This window comes from Emydura macquarii, unplaced genomic scaffold (assembly GCF_026122565.2).
Source record: "Emydura macquarii macquarii isolate MOO-44397 ecotype Brisbane River unplaced genomic scaffold, CSIRO-AGI_Emac_v2 contig_1551, whole genome shotgun sequence".
Taxonomy (NCBI): Eukaryota; Metazoa; Chordata; order Testudines; family Chelidae; genus Emydura; species Emydura macquarii.
In genome coordinates this window covers 11,550,899-11,572,745 of record NW_027131688.1, presented here as the reverse complement: position 1 = coordinate 11,572,745, position 21,847 = coordinate 11,550,899, and the positions used below count along the sequence as shown (strand labels likewise).

The 21,847-nt window shown below is 40.9% G+C and overlaps 1 protein-coding gene across 2 annotated transcripts; it reads right to left on the bottom strand.

Moving 5' to 3' along the window:
* Positions 1 to 70: 70 nt before the first annotated feature.
* PSMA3 (proteasome 20S subunit alpha 3) lies at positions 71 to 21,837 on the bottom strand. 2 transcript variants are annotated; one of them, XM_067554866.1, is made up of 11 exons: positions 21,693 to 21,830; positions 19,125 to 19,207; positions 16,960 to 17,083; positions 15,785 to 15,886; positions 15,560 to 15,633; positions 14,851 to 14,923; positions 7,664 to 7,729; positions 5,615 to 5,661; positions 1,201 to 1,268; positions 908 to 972; positions 71 to 250 (listed from the first exon to the last, which is right to left on the bottom strand). In XM_067554866.1, exons 1-11 carry the CDS (start codon positions 21,711 to 21,713, stop codon positions 206 to 208), a joined length of 768 nt encoding a protein of 255 aa, XP_067410967.1. In that variant the 5' UTR covers positions 21,714 to 21,830; the 3' UTR covers positions 71 to 205. The 2 variants fall into 2 exon arrangements, with proteins under 2 accessions (XP_067410967.1, XP_067410968.1); XM_067554867.1 differs by lacking the exons at positions 71 to 250; positions 908 to 972; positions 1,201 to 1,268 and adding an exon at positions 4,628 to 5,365 and having other exon boundaries at positions 21,693 to 21,837.
* Positions 21,838 to 21,847: the final 10 nt, after the last annotated feature.

Below are 21,847 nucleotides of genomic sequence, written 5' to 3'. Positions count from 1 at the left end.
GGAGAGGCAACATCTCTTTTCATAGGTCAACACAGCTATGTCTACTTTTCAAATGAAGTCTGAACGTTGATAAGACAGGAAATAGGAAATTTATTTAATGTAAGTTGACTGTCTTCCCAGGAAGTACATAATCCATGGTTAATACATTAAACAAGCTTCTACTACAAATTAAGAAAACTGGAATTTGTCTTGAAGTAACAATGTGTTACATATTATCGTCATCTGATTCATCTTCCTCTTTCAAAGACTCCTGTTTTAAAAAAAAAAAACAAAAAACCATAAACTACTCTGAAATCTTGTTCGGTGGCTGCCTTACAAATCCTAGGAGTCAGGCTACATTAGACAAAAGGATCTGATTCTCCACAGCTATATACCTTGTCTAGTCATTTACACCAGTTAATATAAGGAGTACGAAATTCTGGTGTGGTAATTTGTGTTGCATCCACTTTGTACAGATAAACTAAAGCAGAAAACAAGGCCCCATATCTACACTGATTGCAGAGCACCATGTGGCAGTCAAGAATAGTGGTGCAGGGGAAAGCAATAAATGTTACAAGTTCATTGTGCAAAAAAGCCAAACATTAAAGTACAGCTATCACTTCCAAAACAAAACACAGAACTGCTACATGCTGTGGTTACTCCTATTTTTCTAGTCAGTTTGTATTTTAAAGGGTTAGGGTGCTGGGTGTAACTGATCATTACTACTAAATGTCTTTCTATTCTCCCTTCCAAAATGAGGTAGTTGTCTCTGAATCACTTTAAGAAACCCCAGGCTAGCTTTGCTTCATAATGAATGTCCTTAAATAAGGCACGTCTAGTTGCCAAAACACTGGACAGAGGGAACTTTGTGCAGTTCATTCTATTCTGGACTTGTGAAGTTTTGAACTTGCTAAATAAAATTTCTTACCTTAGCATATTTCTCTGCTTCTTCCCTGATGTCCTTGGGAACAATTGTATGTTTTCCTTTGGTTACTGTGAATGAAACGATATTTATAAAGACTTGTAAGCCTCAGGCACAAGCTTAGTAGATTGGAAGCAACATTAGAATCTACAAACTTTAAATGTGTTACTTTCCCCATAGCAGGTGTGGAGTTAGACTTTAAGTCTTCAGTTTCCGTTACTCCCACAGAACTTAGTGTTTTGTTCATTTCTATAATCAAACATGGCTAAAGATAAACAAGGAAAAATGAAATACATTACTTTCTCCAACCCAGCTGAGTTCAAGTTCAAAAGCTTTATCTTTCACTTCATCATGAACTATGTAGATTCTAGAAAGAAAAGTGAAGAAAAGTGTTCATGAAGAGTTGGCCCGTGACGTTTTCCCTGGGGGGGGGGACGGGGCTTAATAGGGGAAAACCAACTATCATTGTTACAAAATTCTACTTGCCCCTTCCCTCCGCTAGTTTGTAGCATCACAATTTTCCTATTTTTCAAATGTTTCTCGTAAGGTAAAGGACCCACACAACAGTACTGGCTTTCCTCAAGTCTTTTGCTTCAGTGAACAAAGTAAATGCTGACAGTAACCTTCCCTTAATTAGTTTAGTAGTAGTCACTAACAGTTGGTAAAACTTTCAGCTAAAATAGCACCCAGCCATTTGGTCTCAACTCAAGCTTCCAATCTCTCATAACCAGAAATATAGGATTGGAACAAGTACCCATGGTTAAAAGATGGCACGTAAGTGACCCCGTAGGAATGCTGCCGTTGCCCTACGGCCTTAGCTAGTCATGAAACTGAAGCCAGCAACTGGTTCTCCTAAAAATATTTCTCCTGTAAATTGCATACAAATAATTTAATGAACACTGTAGCTGTGCACACACATCTTGCAGATTTGTAGTTAGCAGCTTCTACACAAGCTACTATTTACATGTGGAACTGACTTACCATGATTGCATGCAGAATTAGAATCTTAAGTTATGCATATGCAGTGTGATGTATACAGTTCTGAACCTAGCCCCTTGGTCTATGAAATAAGAGGCAAACTGGCAGTGATGCCCAGAATGTAGACTGGTACTTATTTCTGTGTTCTGAAAGGACATATAAACACTGCATAACTTTAATCTATTTGTTCACAAGAGGAACACTATGAAAATGCCAAAGACGTTAGTGTTCTCTAACAGCTCCCTCCAAGCAGTTATACAAATTAACTTCCTACTCAAAACATTCAGCTCCACTTGCTACAGAAGCTTGCATTCTTCAAAGTTTGAATTTAGGATACTTACACACACAGCTGAAAATAGGTAGTTCCAAGGGTGAGATCATATCCCTTATCCTCTAAAAAGAGATCTAGAACCCACAAATTCACTAATTGCATTGGGCTTATGTTCTGGCAACCTCCTTGCCATCCAAAATCAGAGCTCTGAATGCCTCAAAGCCTGCTGTTAAATCACATGTAATTCCAGTCACTGAACCTGTGAATTGCTTACACTATTTTCATTACCCCAGCTCACATTCTCTCACCCCGTTGTCTCATCCACCTGCTATGTTTTTAGATTGTAAGCTCCTGGGGGCAAGCATGATCACATTGTTTGTACCGTGGCTAGTGCAATGGGGGTCCCATACTAGTTAATGCCTTTCAGTACTACTGTAATGTTAAACGATAGCTGATTCACTGAAAATGTAAAAAGAAAAGTGTAAACCAGTGGTGATAGAGTTGCCACCATGCTACATTTCAAGCCTCCAATACCATGCAGTTCACTTTTTCCATTCTAATTCCTTAGAGGAACAGCTGAGAGTTTCAGAACCCCCTTCTCACAGGCCTTAAATGATCCTAGCTAAGTTCTCTGGTTCAGTAGGTCTCATGGCACCTTGAGATATCTGCTATATGGAACATGCATATGCCCCAGTATTAAAAGGACTCATCGTATTTATTCATGGCCTTCTAAAGATATTGCTACAAAAATACTGGAAGCTCATTTGCAACTAAACTTTAATCAAGTTTCAGGGGCAAGTTTACTAGACATCCAAGAAACTCAGTGTAATTTCCGCAACAACTACAGTTTGTGAAGAGGAAATGTGCTCAGATCTGCACACAATACTAGTCCCTGCCCTGAAGTGTTTGCAATCTACCATGTAATTCAAACGAAGGATCAGAAGTCAATCACAGTAAAAGTGGTATTGTATAAGTACCTAGGCAGCAGATTGGATCAACTCCATGCCAGAAATGGAAACTAAAGCCTTAAGATCACTGAGGAAAAATGTCTAGGAAAAAAAAGAGACAGAGCTGCTGCTATGAACAACCATGAAAACACAAAGAGAGGAGACATAAGAGTGAGCAGTGTGGACAGCTACAATAAGCTAGAATACTAGAGAGAGATTAAAAAGAAGGTTCTTCGGGTAAGCAGCACCCTTACAGTGTTGGATATGAAGAGGTTGTTCACTGACCCTTAATTGGAAAGAGTAAACTAGCACATTTAGAGGCAAAGGAAATATATGGTAAAAATAGGGAAACAAGTTAAAAATTACTTAGACAAGTTAGAGGTCTTCAAGTCACCAGGGTCTGATGAAATACACCCTAGAATACTTAAGGAGCTGATTAAGGTGATATCTGAGCCACTAGCAATTATCTTCAAAAAGTCTCAGAAGACAGGAGAGATTCAGCTCCATTCAGGTGGTCAGCAGAAAGGTTGTGGAAGAAGCTGTGCAGCACGCTGGCAGCCGCTCCCTTTCCAGCCCCGCACCTTCCCCCCACCCCTCTCCCACCATGTGGGCCCAGCAGCACTGTGACTGGAGCCACTCCTGGAGCATTAATGGCCCGCCATACAATTTCTATGCCCAGATGTGGCCCTCAGGCCAAAAAGTTTGTCCGCCCTGTATTGGCAGGAGTGTTGTAAACAAGACTGAGAAGTAATTCTTCTGATCTACTCCGTGCTGATGAGGCCTCAACTGGAGTTTTGTGTCCAGTTCTAGGCACCAAGTTTCAGGACAGATATGGACAAACTGGAGAAAGTCCAGAGAAGAGCAACAAAAATTATTAAAAGCCTAGAAATCATGATCTATGAGAGAAGGTTGAAAAAATTGGGTTTGTTTAGTCTGGAGAAGATAAGAGACTGAGGGGGAGACATGATAACAGTTTTCAAGTACATAAAAGGTTGTGTTACAAGGAGGGGGAAGAAAAATTGTTCTCCTTAACCTCTGAGGATAGGACAAGAAGCAATGGGCTTAAATTGCAGCAAGAGTAGTTCAGGGTGGACATTAGGAAAATTTAAGAGCAGGTTTGACAAGGATGGTCTAAGATAATACTTAGTCCTGCCATAAGTGCAGGAGAATGGACTAGAAGACCTCTCAAGGTCCCTTCAAATCCTATGATTCTATGAAGTCTATGGTTGGAGGATTTAGAACTAAGACAAGCACAGAGGAAGAATTAAGGTCAGAAGGGAAGAAAGTGGAGTGACAGTTCATGCTAGATTGCATGTAGTTTGATAAGGTTGACAAGGTCCTAGACAGAGGGGCAGATAGCCATAAGGCAGGTTAACAGGAAGGAAAGATATTCCAAATAAAGCCTGCTGCTACCCCAACACTGGATTCAAATACATCTATGTCTCCAGTGGTTTCAATTCTGCACCCCAGTTGTGTCTTCTTCTCTGCCACTGTTTGTGTGGTTTACAGCAGCAGGGAAACATGCTCAAATTCAACAAGAGGTATGAGGGGCCTCATGGCAGCCAGGAGATAAGACTAGGAGGGAAAGGTGATATCCAATACTGTCCAAGGTACACAGTATATAAAATAAATATTTCTCTAATCTTAATTATCTAACATGACATCTGTTTGCAAGTTGTGTTTCTAAAGGTATTAAGCTACGCCATCCAGTATCAAGTTTGATCATTAGTCTCCTCCAGGAGTCAACTCAGTCCTATCATTTCCACACCCACACAATAGACAGCTACACCTCATCTTCTGACTGAGTTGCACTGCACTTTGCTCTCCTCCTAACCAAGCAGCGATGCGCCTTAATCAGCTAAGACAGGGATGTCAATGAGGCCCTCTCCAGGAACAGCGTGTTCCTCTGCTTCATTCCTAGACACTGCCAAGGTAGGAAAGCACCTGAAACCACAATTCATTGTTCGGTTTGCATACTGAGGTCTATTTCCATAGTATCTCTGCTTTTATCTTTTATTAAATATTAATTACCAGTCATCTATGAACCATGACCAATTTATTTCTCTCATATGTTTACATTTAAAAAGAGTAGGAACACAGTCAAACATTTATCTACACTTAACCCACTATTGTTACAAGCAACACCCAAAGTGACTAATGGAAGGGTAAAGATAGATGTTTTCAGTTGGTTTCCATTGTGGAGCTGGCAGCACTGTGGACTTGTTTCACTGTTCCCCTGTATAGTCAGTTTCCCCATGCTGGATAGATCTTTCACACAGGAAAGAGGGAGGGAAAACCATATATTACAATCTTCTTTCCCTATTTTAAAAACTACCAAAGTTACGGGACAGCCCTAGGAACAGAAGTAGTACTTGAAGCTTCCAGTTTATTTTTAACTGATTAGGTTCCATTAGGGCAGTTCACTGATCTATCAAGATTTGTTTGTTTAGTTTTCACAAGGAGGGATGAGGGAAAGAAGAGCACTTGGGATCAAAGTCCAGAAGGAAAAAAACTTACATTTTTGCAACTTCTTTAACAACATCACGGCAGGTCATTTCTTTCATCTGTGGGTAAGGAATGTACAATTTGTTTGTTAAATCCTCAAAGTTATCCACTACGAGAAAGCCAGAGTATCGGTTGTTGATGTATCAAAGTATATCACCTCTCTAGGAGCAAAACGAGTACCTGCTACTGACACAATCAGAGAGGGTCAATCAAGAATAGAACCAAATTAAGTTAATTCCTTATTTTCACTTTTTATTCAGACTATTTTTGTATGAGTCCCCAACGTTATTCTTCCCCATATTCATTCAGTTGTAGACAACTCACTGACAAACGCAACGCACAGATTTTCAGTTTAAGTGTTCCTTCCAACTCGAATTTAGCAGACAACATGATGGGATGCAAGTCTACAGCGCTCCAGCATGCCTTGCGTTAAATGTTCACGTGCTGCTGTGCACTAAGAGTCCCCTCGTACGCATTAATCTGTTCTCATTTCAAAGCGGGGTAGACCAAAGCACGCTAGGATACTTTTACCTGGTAGCAGCAGGACCCAGACAGACAGACATCTCATGCACAGCAGGCTAGTGTGGGTAGATTTACACCCCAGCAGACCATGAACAAAGTGTTCATGTAGGCAAACCCTAAGCTATCACACCCCAGTATCTTTGTATAACTATTGCATGCACAACTGATTTTTTGCATTTATTTTGTAAGTAACTTATGTGCAGAGTGGGAGATCTATTGGTCTACTCATGTTACATAGGTTTGCAGGTAACATGTCTTGGCTAGGCATTATCCCTGGCCTCTTTTTTCATTCCTGCGGACAATAAATTCAAAAGCTTGACCCTGAATTTATCATTGAAAGGATTAATTATATAATTCACTGTCCATATCCAAAGTAATATGTGGGAAATTTAAACGGACAGCACATGAGTTGTCTCAGAAGTAGTTGAATTTGTGAGATTTAAAAAAAAAAAAAAAAAAAAAAAATGAAAAAACCTTTTCCCTGTGTGAACACAGCTTCACAATTTGAGATATTAAATGTTTATAACCATCATTAGAGGAAATTAATACACTAATTCTTCATGATATGGACCACTTGGAAAGTATTTCACTAACCACGTCTCTCTCTCTCTCACACACCCACATCCACACCACTTCCCCCCAAGATTCTGTATCTTCCATGCAGCATGCTTTGCCATTCCCCTACAATGTTTGGTTGTCTAAAATCTGACAGTACTAAGGAAAAGACTTGCTTTAATATGATGGGTATAGCCACCTCCTTAATTCTCCCCTCTTTTCTGGGTGTAGATTTTAATATATAATCTCCAGCAGGCCACATTGATGTGATGGACAAATCACCTTGCAGTTTGCTATTTCTCCCAAATTTATGTTCGAAACTTGATCACAACAGAATTTATGCCAAACATGTACCTGAGAAGTAGGAAACCTTGAGTCCTGAGTGGGCTACGTCTACCAGAACGCATTTTATATAATATTATAGGAAGATACAACTGCAGTATCATGGAAGAGAACATGCTGAACTTGATACAGTTCCTCCAGCCATTCAAGCTCATATTAATAAGGCTTTTTATGCTACATATCTATATACTACTTTAAGAAATCCTTACAAAAATGGTATCAAAGTGCTACTCAACAGGTACTTTGAAAGGGGACAAGATGACTGGCTGGTGCTAAATAAGTGTCACCTGACACTTGAACAAACATCTCCAATCTTACTTCTCCATGACAGCATATTTTAGTTCAATTCATAGTATTCCTCTGGTCACTCAGCACGGGGAAAGATGGGGCTGTGGCCCCATTCACTGTTCTTTAGGGCATATTCCAGTCACAGTAGGCCATAGGGAAATGCTCCTGTACAGAGCAAGTAGCTTCATCTACTTGCTAATCTCTGGTGCAAGAGTGCACCGACACCCAGTAAATCTTATCTTCAAAAGCCTAAAAGTTACAGCACAATAGTAGTAGCTAGGAATATTTATCTTGAAATGGATCAGTACAAAACAATTGGATATACTGTATGTTATATTGTTAATACCATCCTACCTGAAGTTTTTCGATCTCAGTCTTTGCAGCCTGTCTGGCTTTACCAATGGCACACCCCCAATAACCCTATAAAAGTCATAAAAGAGACTGGTTAAAATTTGGTTTATCTTCCTTACAGGGAAGGCTTCTTTTAATATTCTTTAGTTGTAAGCACTCAGTGAAGTGTTGTAGTTTATGATGTAGAACTATGAATATACTGGTACGTAATACTACAGTAATGTTTCTCAATAAATTCCTCAGAGTGGAATCCTACTTACACTGTGGTGTTTTGACAGAATAAGTGAAAACTCCCAAAACTAAACAGACAAGGTGGGTGAGGCAATATCTTTTGAGCTTTACATAGAGCTCTTCTTCAGGACTGGGAAATTAACTCAAAGTGTCATTGCTAAATACAAGATTTGAACAGATGATTAACTTATGCTAAACACGTATTTCAAGGGAAACATTCAAGGTGAAGTGGCCCATTAACCCCTGCAGTCATAGGGAGGAAAGGAAGGGAAGGTGATGGGGGGTTGTTAGTGGGTTGCAGATTGTTGTAATAAGCCATAAATCCAATGTCTTGTCAGTTCATGATTTTCAGTGTCTAGCAGAAGTTATGCATTTAAGCTCCCGGGCTCATCTTTTGAAAGCAGTGTGCAGGTGTCCTTTGAGGATGAGGACTGATAGCTCAGATGAATAGTGATCACTTTGTGAAAAGTGTTCACCCACAGGTGATATGGTGTTTCTGTCTGACCATTTTCCTACGTTAATTCAAAAGCGTAGTGATTGTCTGGCTTTCTCCATATAGTTGCTATTGGGGCATTTAGTGCACTGGGTGAGGTACACCACAGGTTGCGATAGGCATGTATAGGACCCATGGATCTTGAAAGGTGTGTTATGGCAAGTGTTAATTATTTCAGCAACGGAGATATGTCTGTAGTTTTGCATCCGTGGTTCTGGCAGTTTGGTGCCACTTTGAGTTGGTGTGTGGGGAACTTGCTTCTGATGATGAGCTTGTAGACCTTGGAGGATTGTTTGAAGGCCAGGAGAGGGGGGTTCAGGAAATATTTCCTTCAGGATGGGGCCCTCATCAAGTATGGGTTGTAGCTGTTTGATGGTACCTCCATATGGGCTCCAGTGTGGGATGTAGGTGACAGCTAGGGGTGTGCAGTCAGAGGGGGTTTTATTTCTAAGCTGAAGCAGGTTCTCTTGGGGTATTTGCATGGCTCGTTCCATGATGTGATCTATTTCTCTGATGGAGTACACTCCTCCACTGCTACAATGACCAGTGCTCCCCCACCCCCCAACACACTTTTCAAGGTTCATAGATCCTACACATGCCTATCGCAACTTGTGGTGTACCTCATCCAGAGCACTAAGTGCCCCCATAGCAACTATGTGGGTGAAACCAGACAATCACTATGTTCTCAAATGAACCCACAGGAAAATGACAAAAGCACTCCCATCACTTGTGGGTGAACATTTTTCACACAACCACCACTCTATAGATGACCTATCAATCCTCATCCTCAAAGGAAATACGCATAACACTTTCAAAAGACGAGCCTGGGAACTTAAATTCATAACTTAGCTACACTGGAAATCATGGACTAAATAGATACACTGGATTTATAGTTTATTACAAACAATCTATACCCACTAATAACCCCCCCCCCCCCCAGCTGCCATCTCTCTTTTCTTTCCCCCTATGACTAGGGTGGGTAGTGACAGGCCACTTCACCTTGAAGGGTCCCTTGAAATACATGTTAACTTCTTGAAAATGTTGAAACTTCTTGAAATACATGTTAAGCTTAACAATCTGAATCAGTTCTACTTTGGATTTAGCTGTGATACTGAGTACATTTCCCAGCCCTGAAGTAGCGCTCTGGCCCTCAAGAGCTGTCGAAAGCTTCTCTCTCTAACCAACAAAAGTTGGACCAATAAAAGATACTGCCTCACCACCTTCTCTCTCTAAAAGCATAGAATCAACATGGCTACACCACTGCATACAAAACTAAACAGACATTCCATTTGAATTACATCACCACTTCTGTCCAGGGTGGATAAAAATCAATGGTTTTGTTTTTTAAATTAAAAAAAAAAACAAAAAAACAGATATTTTATTGATTTTAAATAAAAAATACTAAATTTCCCATTTAAAAAAATAAGTTACAATTAAATCTCATCACAATCATGCTAAACTTACACTTACAGTCTCATAAAATTAATTAATGGCTCTAGTCTGTCCAGCCTAACTACCAGCTCATGCTTCTTGAAAGTTCTGGGCTTTCAGTTTCTGTTTCAGTTTCTCAGCAAACTAAAATCACATGTGCAAAGAAAAACTCAGGCTGGATAGGACTGTTAAATTGGATAGGATTGTTAAAGAGGAATGTGGAGGAGATGCTCAGTATACTGAAGCCTATATCCATATCTCAGAGAAATTGTTGCTGCATTGCTGATGCTGTCGAAATTTGGAAGGCACTTCAAGAGACATTGAAGAAAGAAATACCTCACCAGAAAGTTCAACTGCAGGCAAGAGCAAATGGATCAAGCACTAACTCCACCTCATTTTCTTGTGAACATTCTCGACCCCAGATATAAAGGTAGATGCCTAACTTCTGAAGATGATGCTGCTGCCATGGCATGGGCATCTCAAAATCACTCCTCAGTTATGCCAGTCATAATAAATCTCAGGAGTGGAGCGGAACCATTTAAACAGTACATGTTTATGATGATGTTTTGAACAAAGTCACTCCCCTGAATTGGTGGAAATCATTAGCCAGGCACCGTGAAACAGAGTTCCTTCCGTTGCTAAGCCAACTTTTCACAGCAGTAGCTTCCTCTGCAGGCACAGAGAGAATATTTTCATTGTTTGGTATTTTTGACTCAAAGCTAAGAAATCGACTGGGAGTTGAAAAAGCAGTAAAACTCGTATTTCTGTTTCAGTCCATGAATAAAAATGACAGTGGGACTGGGGAAGATGAGAGCTAGTTGTATAAGTTTTAAGGACAGCGTACATTTAGTGTTGTGATGACTTGTCTGTTAGAGATAATAAAATTTGAAAATTAAAAAAAAAAAAGTTTAAGGATAGCTGTCAGCCGGCAACGCAGGAGACTGCTGCTATTGCAAATGTGAAACATTTATGTAACATTTAAGATTTAGTTTAATAAAAATTAAGTGCTATTGTGTTTGTGTGTGTGTGATTTAGTTCTGGCCATACCTAATGTACTGCTGCTGCATCTGCAGCTTGACCCAGGTAACGAGTATTATGTACTATTTCCTAAATTAATAAAAATCAAGTTATCTAAAAAATTACACAAAGTATACCCTCCTAGATGTTGTAAAATGCTGTACTGCATTGTAAATTAACATGTTTTAGTGATCAGATTTGCATCATTGTTTAAGAAATATGTGAAGAAGTATCAGTGGGAAACTTGATTTAAATCAGTGATTTTCTCTTGGTGATTTAAATCAATCCACCCTGCTTCCGTCCACCCTATCCCCCCCTCCTCCCCCCAAAAAAAGCCCAACAATTTGGCTGTATGACCAATCCCTCTCTGGGAATTAACATACTACTCTACACTCTTCCTTGTGACTACCGTTTTCCTAACATCTCATGCCATCTGTTCCTTCCCATCACTCTCCTTTGCACTACTCCCACTAGTGTGTTATCTGCCTTGAAGAATCTTCTATCTTAGGGTCTAGCTGTCCTTACTGATTTTTGTTGGAGCCCAAAAAATCCAGCTTTAAAAGTTTTATATACTCTGGAGTATCATCACAGAATAAGTTTTCTGTGTTCCTCACGCTAAGTGAGAGAGGTGGTCACCAAACATTTGTTTAGTCACAAAGTACTAATCTGCTAATTTTTGCACTGCAAGCACAGTGGTAAAGACAGTGGAGTTTAATCATATATACACACCATTTGATGAAGGAAGGATATATACAGCAGTGACTCATCTTTTTATATCTCACAGCACAGAAGTCAATGTAATGCGCAAACTACTGAAATGCAGGTTGAAATGCCAATGGTCCATCTAGTTCAGTCTGTTAATACCAGATGCTTCAGAGGAAGAAACCCCAAAGTGGACAATTATGGAATAATCTGTCCAGAGAGGTAGTTTCTTGCTAACTTCATTCATGTTAGCTATGACCTGAAGCATGTAGGGTTCATATCTTTCCTAAAAAACCCAAATATCCTAATAAAAGCATGAACATTCTCAGTATATAGCTATATAATAACTTTTTAATCCTAAACCCTTGGATTTAATGATATTCTGTGACTGAATTCCACAGGTTGTGCAAAGTAGTATTTATTTTACCAGTTTTGAATTAGCCTGAAGAAAGGTTTATGGATCCCCTCAATTCCAAGATCACTCCAGCAGCAATTTTAAAAAAAGAGATAGCATTTTCTACCCTCCAGTATATTGAGGCATGGCATATTTGTATTACAGATCAGCCACTTCATTCTTAAAGTCCTTCAGATCTCTTGGATAGATGTCATCTAGCACTGGCAACTTGCTGCCCTTTAATTTAGCCATTTGTTCCAGCAATCTCTCTTGATACCTACTCTTATCAGGGAATAAAGGTACCTCCCCAACATCCTCTGCAGTGAAGACTGATGCAAAGAAACCATTAGGCTTTTCTGCAGTGTCTTGATCCTCCTTAGTAGTATCTTTTACACTCTAGTCATATAGTAGATCCATAGATTCTCAGTGTTTCTTGCTTCTGATACGGAAAGAACGTGTTACTTATTTTTTCAGATCTTTAGCTATTCTTCAGATTTGTAGCCCTCCTAATTTCCATTTTACCTATCAGTTTCCAGCTAAATTAAAAACCTTTACAGAGGCTCTGAAGATCCCCCTGTCTGTGTGGCCCTGTGCATGGAACAAGAAGCTTTTCATAAAAAGCTACTGTAGACACTGACATGAGTTGTCTAAAACTAGCTAGGACTAGCTAACCAATCCTGTGTTTGGTATGGTTAGTAAATATATATTACACTTTCTATAGTTAAATATCTTTACTCAGAGATGTGCTCATTAGGATAAAATAAAAAGTACCAGACTCCATGTGAATATTGTATTCACAAGCTCAACTGTCATGCCCAATACAAGTATTTACATACATTCAAACAAGACTATGAAAATAAACCATTAGCTGAAAATATTTATACTTTGATTTGGAAGATGTTTTCCAACGTGAAACTGTTGTGCTCCAAAGCTTAAATTTTAATAGTATTCAATGGTGAAGTGATGTAACACTGACCAGTAGTATGTAACAGGATACACACACACTTTAATAGGGCCAATTGCTCAAAGTTTATCACAATTATGGGCAAGATTGAGTGGGAGGAAAAATTTAAATAATATAATGTGGAGCTGTTTAAGAAAACATTACTAGATGCCCCCAAAACCTCACAATTCCAGTGTCAAGAAAGAATGATTATCTGGTTAAAGAAATCCTAGTTAAGAAAGAGAAATGAAAGCAGCAATAAAAAAAATCATAACCAACAAAAAGAGAGGAAGTTAAGAGAAAAGACTAAAAATTATCAGTTATTAGGTATCAATGAAAAAAAGGATTAACAATAAGTAGTAGTTTTTTAAATATCAGAAACAAAAGAAAACCTAGTAATGGTTTAGGTCTGTTATTCAACAGGGATGGTAAAGCTGTTGATGCAGAAGATGCAGAGGTAGTCAGTACATTCCTGTTCTGCATTTGGAAAGAAACTGGATTATGTATTGTCACAGCTTACACTGATAGTGAAATACTTTCTACTCAAACAGAAACTAGGGAGGATGTTTAGTGCCCTTCAAATCCACAAATATCTGCTTTATATCAACGGATATCCACAGACCATTTATTGCGGATCGCGTATCGGATGTTCACAGAGGTTGGGATCTCTGTGACTTCTGGGGCAGGGCTGAAGCAGCTGCCAGCCAGGGGCACAGCTGATCAGCCCCACTATCCACCTAACAGTTGATCAGCTGCTGGACTGCCAAGGGGCTCAACAGCTGATGCTGTTAGGTAGTGGGGCTCATCAGCTGTTTGAGGTGGCAGGGGTTCCAACAGCTGATGGGGGGCAGCTGGCTCCAAAACAGCGGATATGCGGATGCAGTTCAATATAAAAGAGGGAGGGCATATTGCAGGTCAGGTAAGAGTTTATTCCAGAAGATGTAGATTGGATGCAGATCCACATATTTGTATCCACACAGGGCTCTAAGGATGTTGAACAGAATCTTGCACCCAGAGGTTTCAAAGTACTGGCTGATGAGCTCTGATCCACTGATATTGATATTTAAGAAATCTTGATGTACTGGGAGAGTTCCACAAGGCTGAAAAGACTAATTTACAAACATTTAAAAAAGGTAAATGGGAGGACCCAGGTACCCATAAACCCTTTTAAGTGCATGCAACCTTAATTTAACATTTAACTTTTGAGTCTTTGCAACCATAGTGTTCTTTTAATATAGTTTGTGTATAATATATAGTATATATAACATATACAGATTACGACCGAAAACAATCAGGACATTCAGACAAGGTTTACAGACTACCCTCAGCTATCCACATTTCGAAAGATTTCCTTCTTTTACAAATGATCTACTAAGTACTTCCTTAAGGCTATAGAATATGTAGGGCTTTGCCGTTACAGTAGTACTAAACCTCCTACTGTTGTGTGTGGTCCTATATTGTCCTGTTTGTTCTTTAGCTGACTATTCAGAAATAGACTTGTCAAGCATTATGATTTACAAGAGATGTTTGTCTTGATCTTACATTGTTAAAACTGAGCATCTTAAAGGAGTCTGCTTGGAGATTGATGTTAGTAAGTGGGACTCTTTACTACGGTGGCATGCACTTTTTGTTTCTCATCCACTAATACCCAACTTCAAAAGACAGAACAAAAACTGATGTGCTGGGTTTCTGACACATTTAGCAGACAAGCTACTTTTCCCAAAATATCTTTGACACTCATCTTCAGCAAGTAAATGAAACCAGGTGTGAGAAATACAGTCAATTACAACTGACAGTGATGTTCAAGAGGTCTATCTCAAGAGTACTCAGCTTGCAAACAGACAAAACACACAGACCACTACCACTTCAATTGTCATCCAGCAGTTGTGACCATTATCTGAAGAGAAAATCCTATATTTCATGACCCTATTAGGAACTGTTAGGTCAGAAGATATTTTAGGCTATTTCAAAATACTCACATATGAAACACCTGATGGGTCAATCATGTAAAGCTGAGCACCATCATCTTCATCATAAGACCCCAACATGAAACTGAACAAACAAAAAGAGATTAAAAGACACGTATTCATGCACTGTTCTACAAAACGACGCACAGATTATTATACTGACTTATTATTTTACACACAATAGACTAACAAGGTCTCATTGTTGCTCTTGCAGTGAAACCTCCACTGCATACTACCTTCCAACAAAAAATTTATCCCCACCCCCAAAGTTGTCAGTACAGTTTTGTTTGACCTATAGCTAACGACCACCTTCCTTAAATCACTGACTTGTTCGCCCCTGGGATTGTCATTTAAGATAGGCATCACTGTATGTAAAATGCCTCACTTAGCTAAAGGGCCAGGGAAACGAATTTTCAAATGAGAGTATTGTTCTCATGATTCCCCTGAAGTTACCAGCACAAGCTCCTCAGTTTTAAAGTTTAGGAATAGTTAGATATTTTGCCTAGTAATTAAATGCATGTTTACACAGACATGAGCTTTTTACCTAAAGTCTTTCTCAATATTATCAATATAATTACATTTGTTTTTAGTGTGTATATATATAAGATGAGGCATAGACACCAAGGTGAAAAATCACCTCATAAATACCCCAGATTGATTTATCTATTGTGCATCAAATAAAGATTCTCACATCAAGCACAAGTATTTAAAAATCTTATACCTGCAGCCAAAAGGTCTGACAGCACTGTATAACGTGTAGGCATGTACATACATGGCCACTCTGTCAGCAAGATGCTAGAGGGGAAAAAGGGAAAAGTTTTAGAACATTTAATTTAATGAAGTAAAAATGCCTCAAGTAAAACAATTTAAAAACAGACTACTTTCCTTGTCTCAGTACCTAGGGAAACTTAAAGATGAATTTGTACTAAAAGCACCAGTTACTTACCTTCAATGGAATATTGTATCCATAGTTGGATCTAAAGTTAGAAGCTTCTTCTCTAGCTATGTCTGCCAAAGAACGAGCATCTGCCAGGAGTCCTGCTACTGCCTGAAATGAAGATCACCACCAGCTAAAGTCAACACCCAGATACCTTGCAAGAAATATCCGTCATTGAATGGTCAAACTTTAGACAAAGAAGTCTGTTACTGTGACTTAAATCAGGTTTCTGATGCACCATACATATGCCCTTTCAACCAAACTTTACACCTGTCAAAAAAGCTGAAAAAACACCAATGAAGTAGCAACCCTTTTTTTTAATTATTCAAATACATAATTGATATTTTATTGTAAATTGTATAAAATAAAGGTACGCTCTTCAGATCCAATTTCTATGTAAGCTGTATGGTTAACGTAATATAAACAAAAATCATGGGAACAGGGAAAAACAGGCAAGCACCCCTACCAGTATAATATATGTCCCCCCCTGGATTTTAACACCAACCCTCTTGCCGGCAGTATTACTGTAATGGGCAATCTTCTGACTCCCCATAAATAATGGTGCAGCTTCAAGCAGTTTTACAGCATGGTTCCCACCTGATGTTACTGACATTACTATTGGGAACTAGTTGGCAGTCTATGACATCTGATCCCTTTATACCAGCCATTCTGGTATAAACCATCCTGCTCCTTCTGTCCCACGTCTTTCAAAAGAAGGCGAGAATATCTTATATGGCAGTATTGTTATTGTGTGTTTTGCTATTCTTAGAAAATGTGTTTTATGATCTGGGTAACAAGAGGCTGCTTTCTTAATATTTGGTTTCTGTACATTCCTGCTCTCATTGGAGCATTTGTTTTAATGTATAGAGACAGAGAAACCAAAAAAAGTTAACTCTAGAATGAGAAAATACCACAGATCAGCCTCCCATTTTACTGTGAGATTTTGCTTGTATGTGAAGAGGTTTATACACATATCCACAAAGAGGACTAAAAGTTCATAGACACAATTGAGAATCAGATTTGTCTAAAGGCCCCTTGACTTTTCACGGACTCACAAGTTTAGAAACGTTAGGATATATTACTTCAAAAGCTATTTAATATTGGATTGTCCACTGCATAAATATAGCCATTTTCTGTTAAGTTTTCCAAATTCATAGGAGAAAAGCAGTGTTGCAGCACCTCACCATTCCAACATGTCGATCAACATTAAAGAGACGTTTATTGGAACCTTCTTCATAAAGCTTGGACAGGACTAGTTTTTCTACTCCAAAGACAACGCCATCTTTACATCTTATGCCAATTGCTGTACTGAAAGACAAGTCAAATATAAGAAGAGTAAGGTTTAAAAAAAAACCAATAAATAGCTGGGAGTGGGGTTGGAACTTTATTTCAGCATTTTCTTTATTAGTTAAATGGGTACAGGACTGACGTACAAGACAGCTTATTTTAAAGAGAGAGATCTGCTCCATGATTTCATTGCTGCCTTGAAGATGAGGAAGGAAAAGAGTAAGACCCACTGAAGTCTCCCAGTGTTTCTATAAGAAAGGAGCACATCCTACACAAGGAAGTTTTTGCACAAACTCTGTACATCTAAAACTAAATAGCTTGAAGGGCATGGTGGGTGGGCAGCAGCTCTCCCTTCAAACCTGCAGGTTTCCTATAGTTTTGAAGTTCCTATTGTTCTGAAGGAGCATTTACATGGAAATGTTATTTTACTTCAATCCCCTTCTCTCCTAATAAACAGATAATCATAACAAATGGGAACACAGTTCCTGAGAGTGCCCAAGCAATGGGGGACACATCTCAAGAATCTAGTCATTAATAAGTTAGGGGGACTATGGCTCCTACCTACTCCATAAGGCAGAGGTTCTCAAACTGGGGGGCACAGAATGTATTCTTCTTGGGGAGGGGGAGGAGTGCGAGGGGGTGAGAAGCCGCTCTGCCTTCAGAGTTGGTAGGCTGGAGAGCAGCAGCTGCTGGCCAGGTACCCAGCTCTGAAGGCAGTGCCACCACCAGCAGCAGCACAGAAGTGAGGGTGGCATAGTATGGCATTGTCACCCTTACTTCTGCGCTGCTGCTGATGGCGGCACTGCCTTCAGTGCTGGGTACCCAACCAGCAGCCACCTTGCTCTGCCTTCAGAGATGGGAGGCCATATATGCACTTGTGTTGTGGGAGTGGGGGGCATGAACTACTGCAAACACGAAGAAGGGGGGTGTGATCAAATAAGTTTGAGAACCACTGCCATAAAGGTTCAACACAGACAAGCTCCCTCCTCCCTTCATTGGCATAAAGCATGTCATCTAAGTGCCTAACATGAACAGTATCTAGACACAGCAAAAAGTCTCACTGACCAAGTGAATAAAGAGAAGATAATCACTAGAACATGCATGTTAGTGAAATTAAATAGTTCTTATCAAATGGCCCATATCACAGTGAGAATTAGTACAAGATAGTTTTGGATGCATATTTAAGATTTATGGAACATTCTACACAGTTTTAGGATGATATTAGAGATGGTAAGAGATCTTAAAAAGCATTTGATGAAGTTGCTAAAATGGTGATACACTTCCAAGATATCAGATATTCATACTAGCTGGAGTACCCCACAGCTTTATTTTGAACTATGTTATTTCTATTGCAGTAGTATCCAGAGACCCAGATCAGGACCAGTTGCTGTGCAAACACAGGATGACTCAATCCATACCTCAAAGCACTTTATTTGCATTTATTAGTCAACACATCCAGATTGTGCTACAGCACAATAAAGCATTTACATTTTTACAGCTGCCACCTGGCATATGCCTGAAGGAACACATGTAGTCTTAGGGAAGCTGGTATTGTAGTTTTAGCTGAGCAATCATTCTTTAAGAAATTGGGAAAAGCCCAAGGCTACTACAAACCTGCATGGCCCTGAGTAAGTCACTTGACTTCTCAATGCCTCAATTCACCATCTCTGAAATGGTCTTTTTGGTACTTATATAGCCTATTACCACAATAGATAAACACCTTAAATATATTAAGGACTTATGCAAACAGCTTCTGCCCTAAAGTATGAGATTTTATTACACTTTGTGCACATGAATAATTTACTACCTTTCTTTAAAGTCTTTAACACCATGTCTTTATAATTTTTGTTCCTGCCAAACTAAAGAACAGATAAGGACAACTGTCTCCCTTTATATTTAATCTGAAGAGCTTCCTGAGATGAAAACAGGGACACAATTGCTCATCACTTATTTCAGGAATACGATTTTCTTTGCAATACCATCTTAACTGTCTGCCCTAATTTCATTGCTCGTCATTTTTTAAAGGAACAGAAGAAGTAAAAAACAAAGATATTTCTCTTACCTACTGTTCTCCACAGCTTTCATAGCATATTCAACTTGAAATACTCTGCCATCTGGAGAGAATGTGGAAGCTGACAGGTCATACTGTAAAGGAAGAAAAATACACTACTGAGCATAAAAAAGTTACAAATATAGCTCACAGCGCAGTAGTACAAACCTATTTTTCTATACAAAGTCTTAAAGAGAGTTTCTTGAGAAAAGCTGTATTTATCTTGACAGCAGAATGGTTCACTCATGTTGATATTTATTTCATGTGAATAAAGGGGGCAATACTTTTTTTTTTTTTTTTTAAATCAGACAGTTCCCTTTTAGCAAAAATATATAAACAAAGTAAATTAGTAAACTCAATGGTGGTTAGGTTAGTTTTCAACAAAAGCACTTGCTTCAGTGATAATCATTCCATAATTCAAATCCACTAAAGTAATGACCCAGTAGGAATCTCAAATTCCAAGCAATGGCATAATTCAGGGGTGGCCAAACTGTGGCTTGGGAGTCACATGTGGCTCTTTTACAGTTAAAGTGCAGCTCGCAGAGCCCTCTACACTCCCTCACTCTCCGCCTACCTGACTAAGGTGGGGAGTTCAGGGCTTCAGCCCCATGGCGGGGTGGTGGGACTAGGGGCTTCTGCCCCACGGGAGGCACCTGCCAGGGCTCAGGGCTTCTACCCCACGGAGCACACGCCTGTCGAGGCTACAGCACTGCTGGGAGGGGGGGGTCTCGGGGCTTCTGTCCTGTGTGAAGTGCATGCCAGGGCTCGGGGCTTCAGCAGATGCACCCCAGGGGGCAGTAGCACCCCAGTAGGGCTGAAGCCCTAAGGCCTAGTAAGTGCGTCCTGGCTCTCAAACGTCTGAAGATTGTTGTATGCGGCTCAGAAAGTTTGGCCACCCTTGGCATAATTAGAAAGGCTTCACACGCAGTGGAACTTTTCGTACGGTTAATGTTATTTTTTAATATATTGTGAACTTTTTTTGATACTTAGAATAGCATTAGTACTTTACTCTTCCACTTGGTTTTCCATATGAGGATCTCAAAGTACTTCTTAAGCTTTAATGTGTTTAAGCCTTTCCACAAAATTGGGCCTGGTCTCTGGTACCTAGGGAATGTGTACAGAGGATGGTGGGAGAGGTCAGTGGGCATTTGAGTGATATTGGTCAACAGTGCCGCCTGCTGGCTAAGTAGGTATAATACTAACTGAACTCTGTTTTGTAACTAAATTATCTTTAATCCAAGTAAATTTAGGGTAAACCTACACTACCAAAAAAAAAAAAAAACCCCCAAAAACCCACCCACCTTGGCAGTAAGACTTAGAGTTCAACTGACGCAGGCTCACACTACAGGGCTAAAAAGAACAGTGCAGTCATTCCTACTCCAGGTGGAACTCAGGCTCTGATACCCCCTCCCTCACCACATTTCAGAGCCTGGGTGGTAACATCTATACTGCTATTTTTAGCCCCATACCATGAGCCCCACAAACCCGTCAGTTGCCCCAGGCTCTGAGACTCAATTCCATCATTGTGGAGTTTTTTGCAGTGTAGATGTACCCTTGGTCATCTCAGTAATGTGGCATTTGAGTGTGCCTGGTGCAGGGAAGGGCAGAAGAATAAGAAAGTAGCTGTCTCATGAAAGCATCCAATTTATTACAAATGTGCAAGTTTAACCCAGACCATCCCTTGGCTCCCCAAAAACAGTTTTCAGGTCTGATTAATTCTTGAGCTGGGAACTGCCAAGAAGTGACAAACGATCTTTTCTAGAACTTTTCACTGAGTCGTAATAGTCTCATGTACCGCCTTAGCCCAAGTCAGAGTGGCAGAGGCCCTTGCCGAACATCAGCTGCATCTCTACAGAAAGCAGCATCCCCTAGAAGTTACATGACAGGATCCCAGCCACAGCAAAGCATCGCATCCCCTCCCACTCCCCAGTTCATTGACAACATGCATCGCAACGTGGAGACGGGGCATCCTGAATTTCTGCCTGCAGAAGGGAACCCCCCCGCTTTCAAACACGGCAGTGACGGGGGGGGGGCGCATTCATGGGGCTGAAAAGGGTAGATCGCTGCCCTGGGGCTGGACAGAGACACCCCCTCTCCCTTGCTCCCATCCCGCTTTGCCACTCCCCGCATCATCCCCTTCCCCACGCCACCCCTCCCCCAGGACCCCCTCATCACCCCCCGGGAACCCCGCGCCGCCCCTCCCCCAGGACCCCCTCATCACCCACCGGGACCCCCGCGCCGCCCCTCCCCCAGGACCCCCTCATCATCACCCACCGCCCCTCCCCCAGGACCCCCTCATCATCTCCCTTCCCCGCCCCCCCTCCCCCAGGACCCCCGCGCCCCCCTCATCAGCCCCGCCCCGCCCCGCCCCAGGACCCCCGCTCCCCACCCCCGCTCACACTTTCGTTTTCCCGCTGCCGCGCGGGCCGAGGTGACTCAGCAGAGCGGCGCGGCGGCTCGTCCAGCCCGCGCGGCCCGCACCCCCCATCCCCGGCCCGCTCCCGTGAAGGGGGGGCTGAAGCCCTGGCGGAGCCCCGCCCCCCGTCCCCGCGGGCCCGGCGAGGAGGCGCACTGACTCACCCCGGTGCCGATGGAGCTCATGGTGGCGGCGGAGAGTGAGCGTCGCGAGCGCCGGGCGGGGCAGGCCCAATCCTCGCTCACAGCCAATCACGCACCCCCAGCGCCCACCACCAACGCACGTTCCCATTGGTCCGCACGCCAGCCAATCGGCTCCC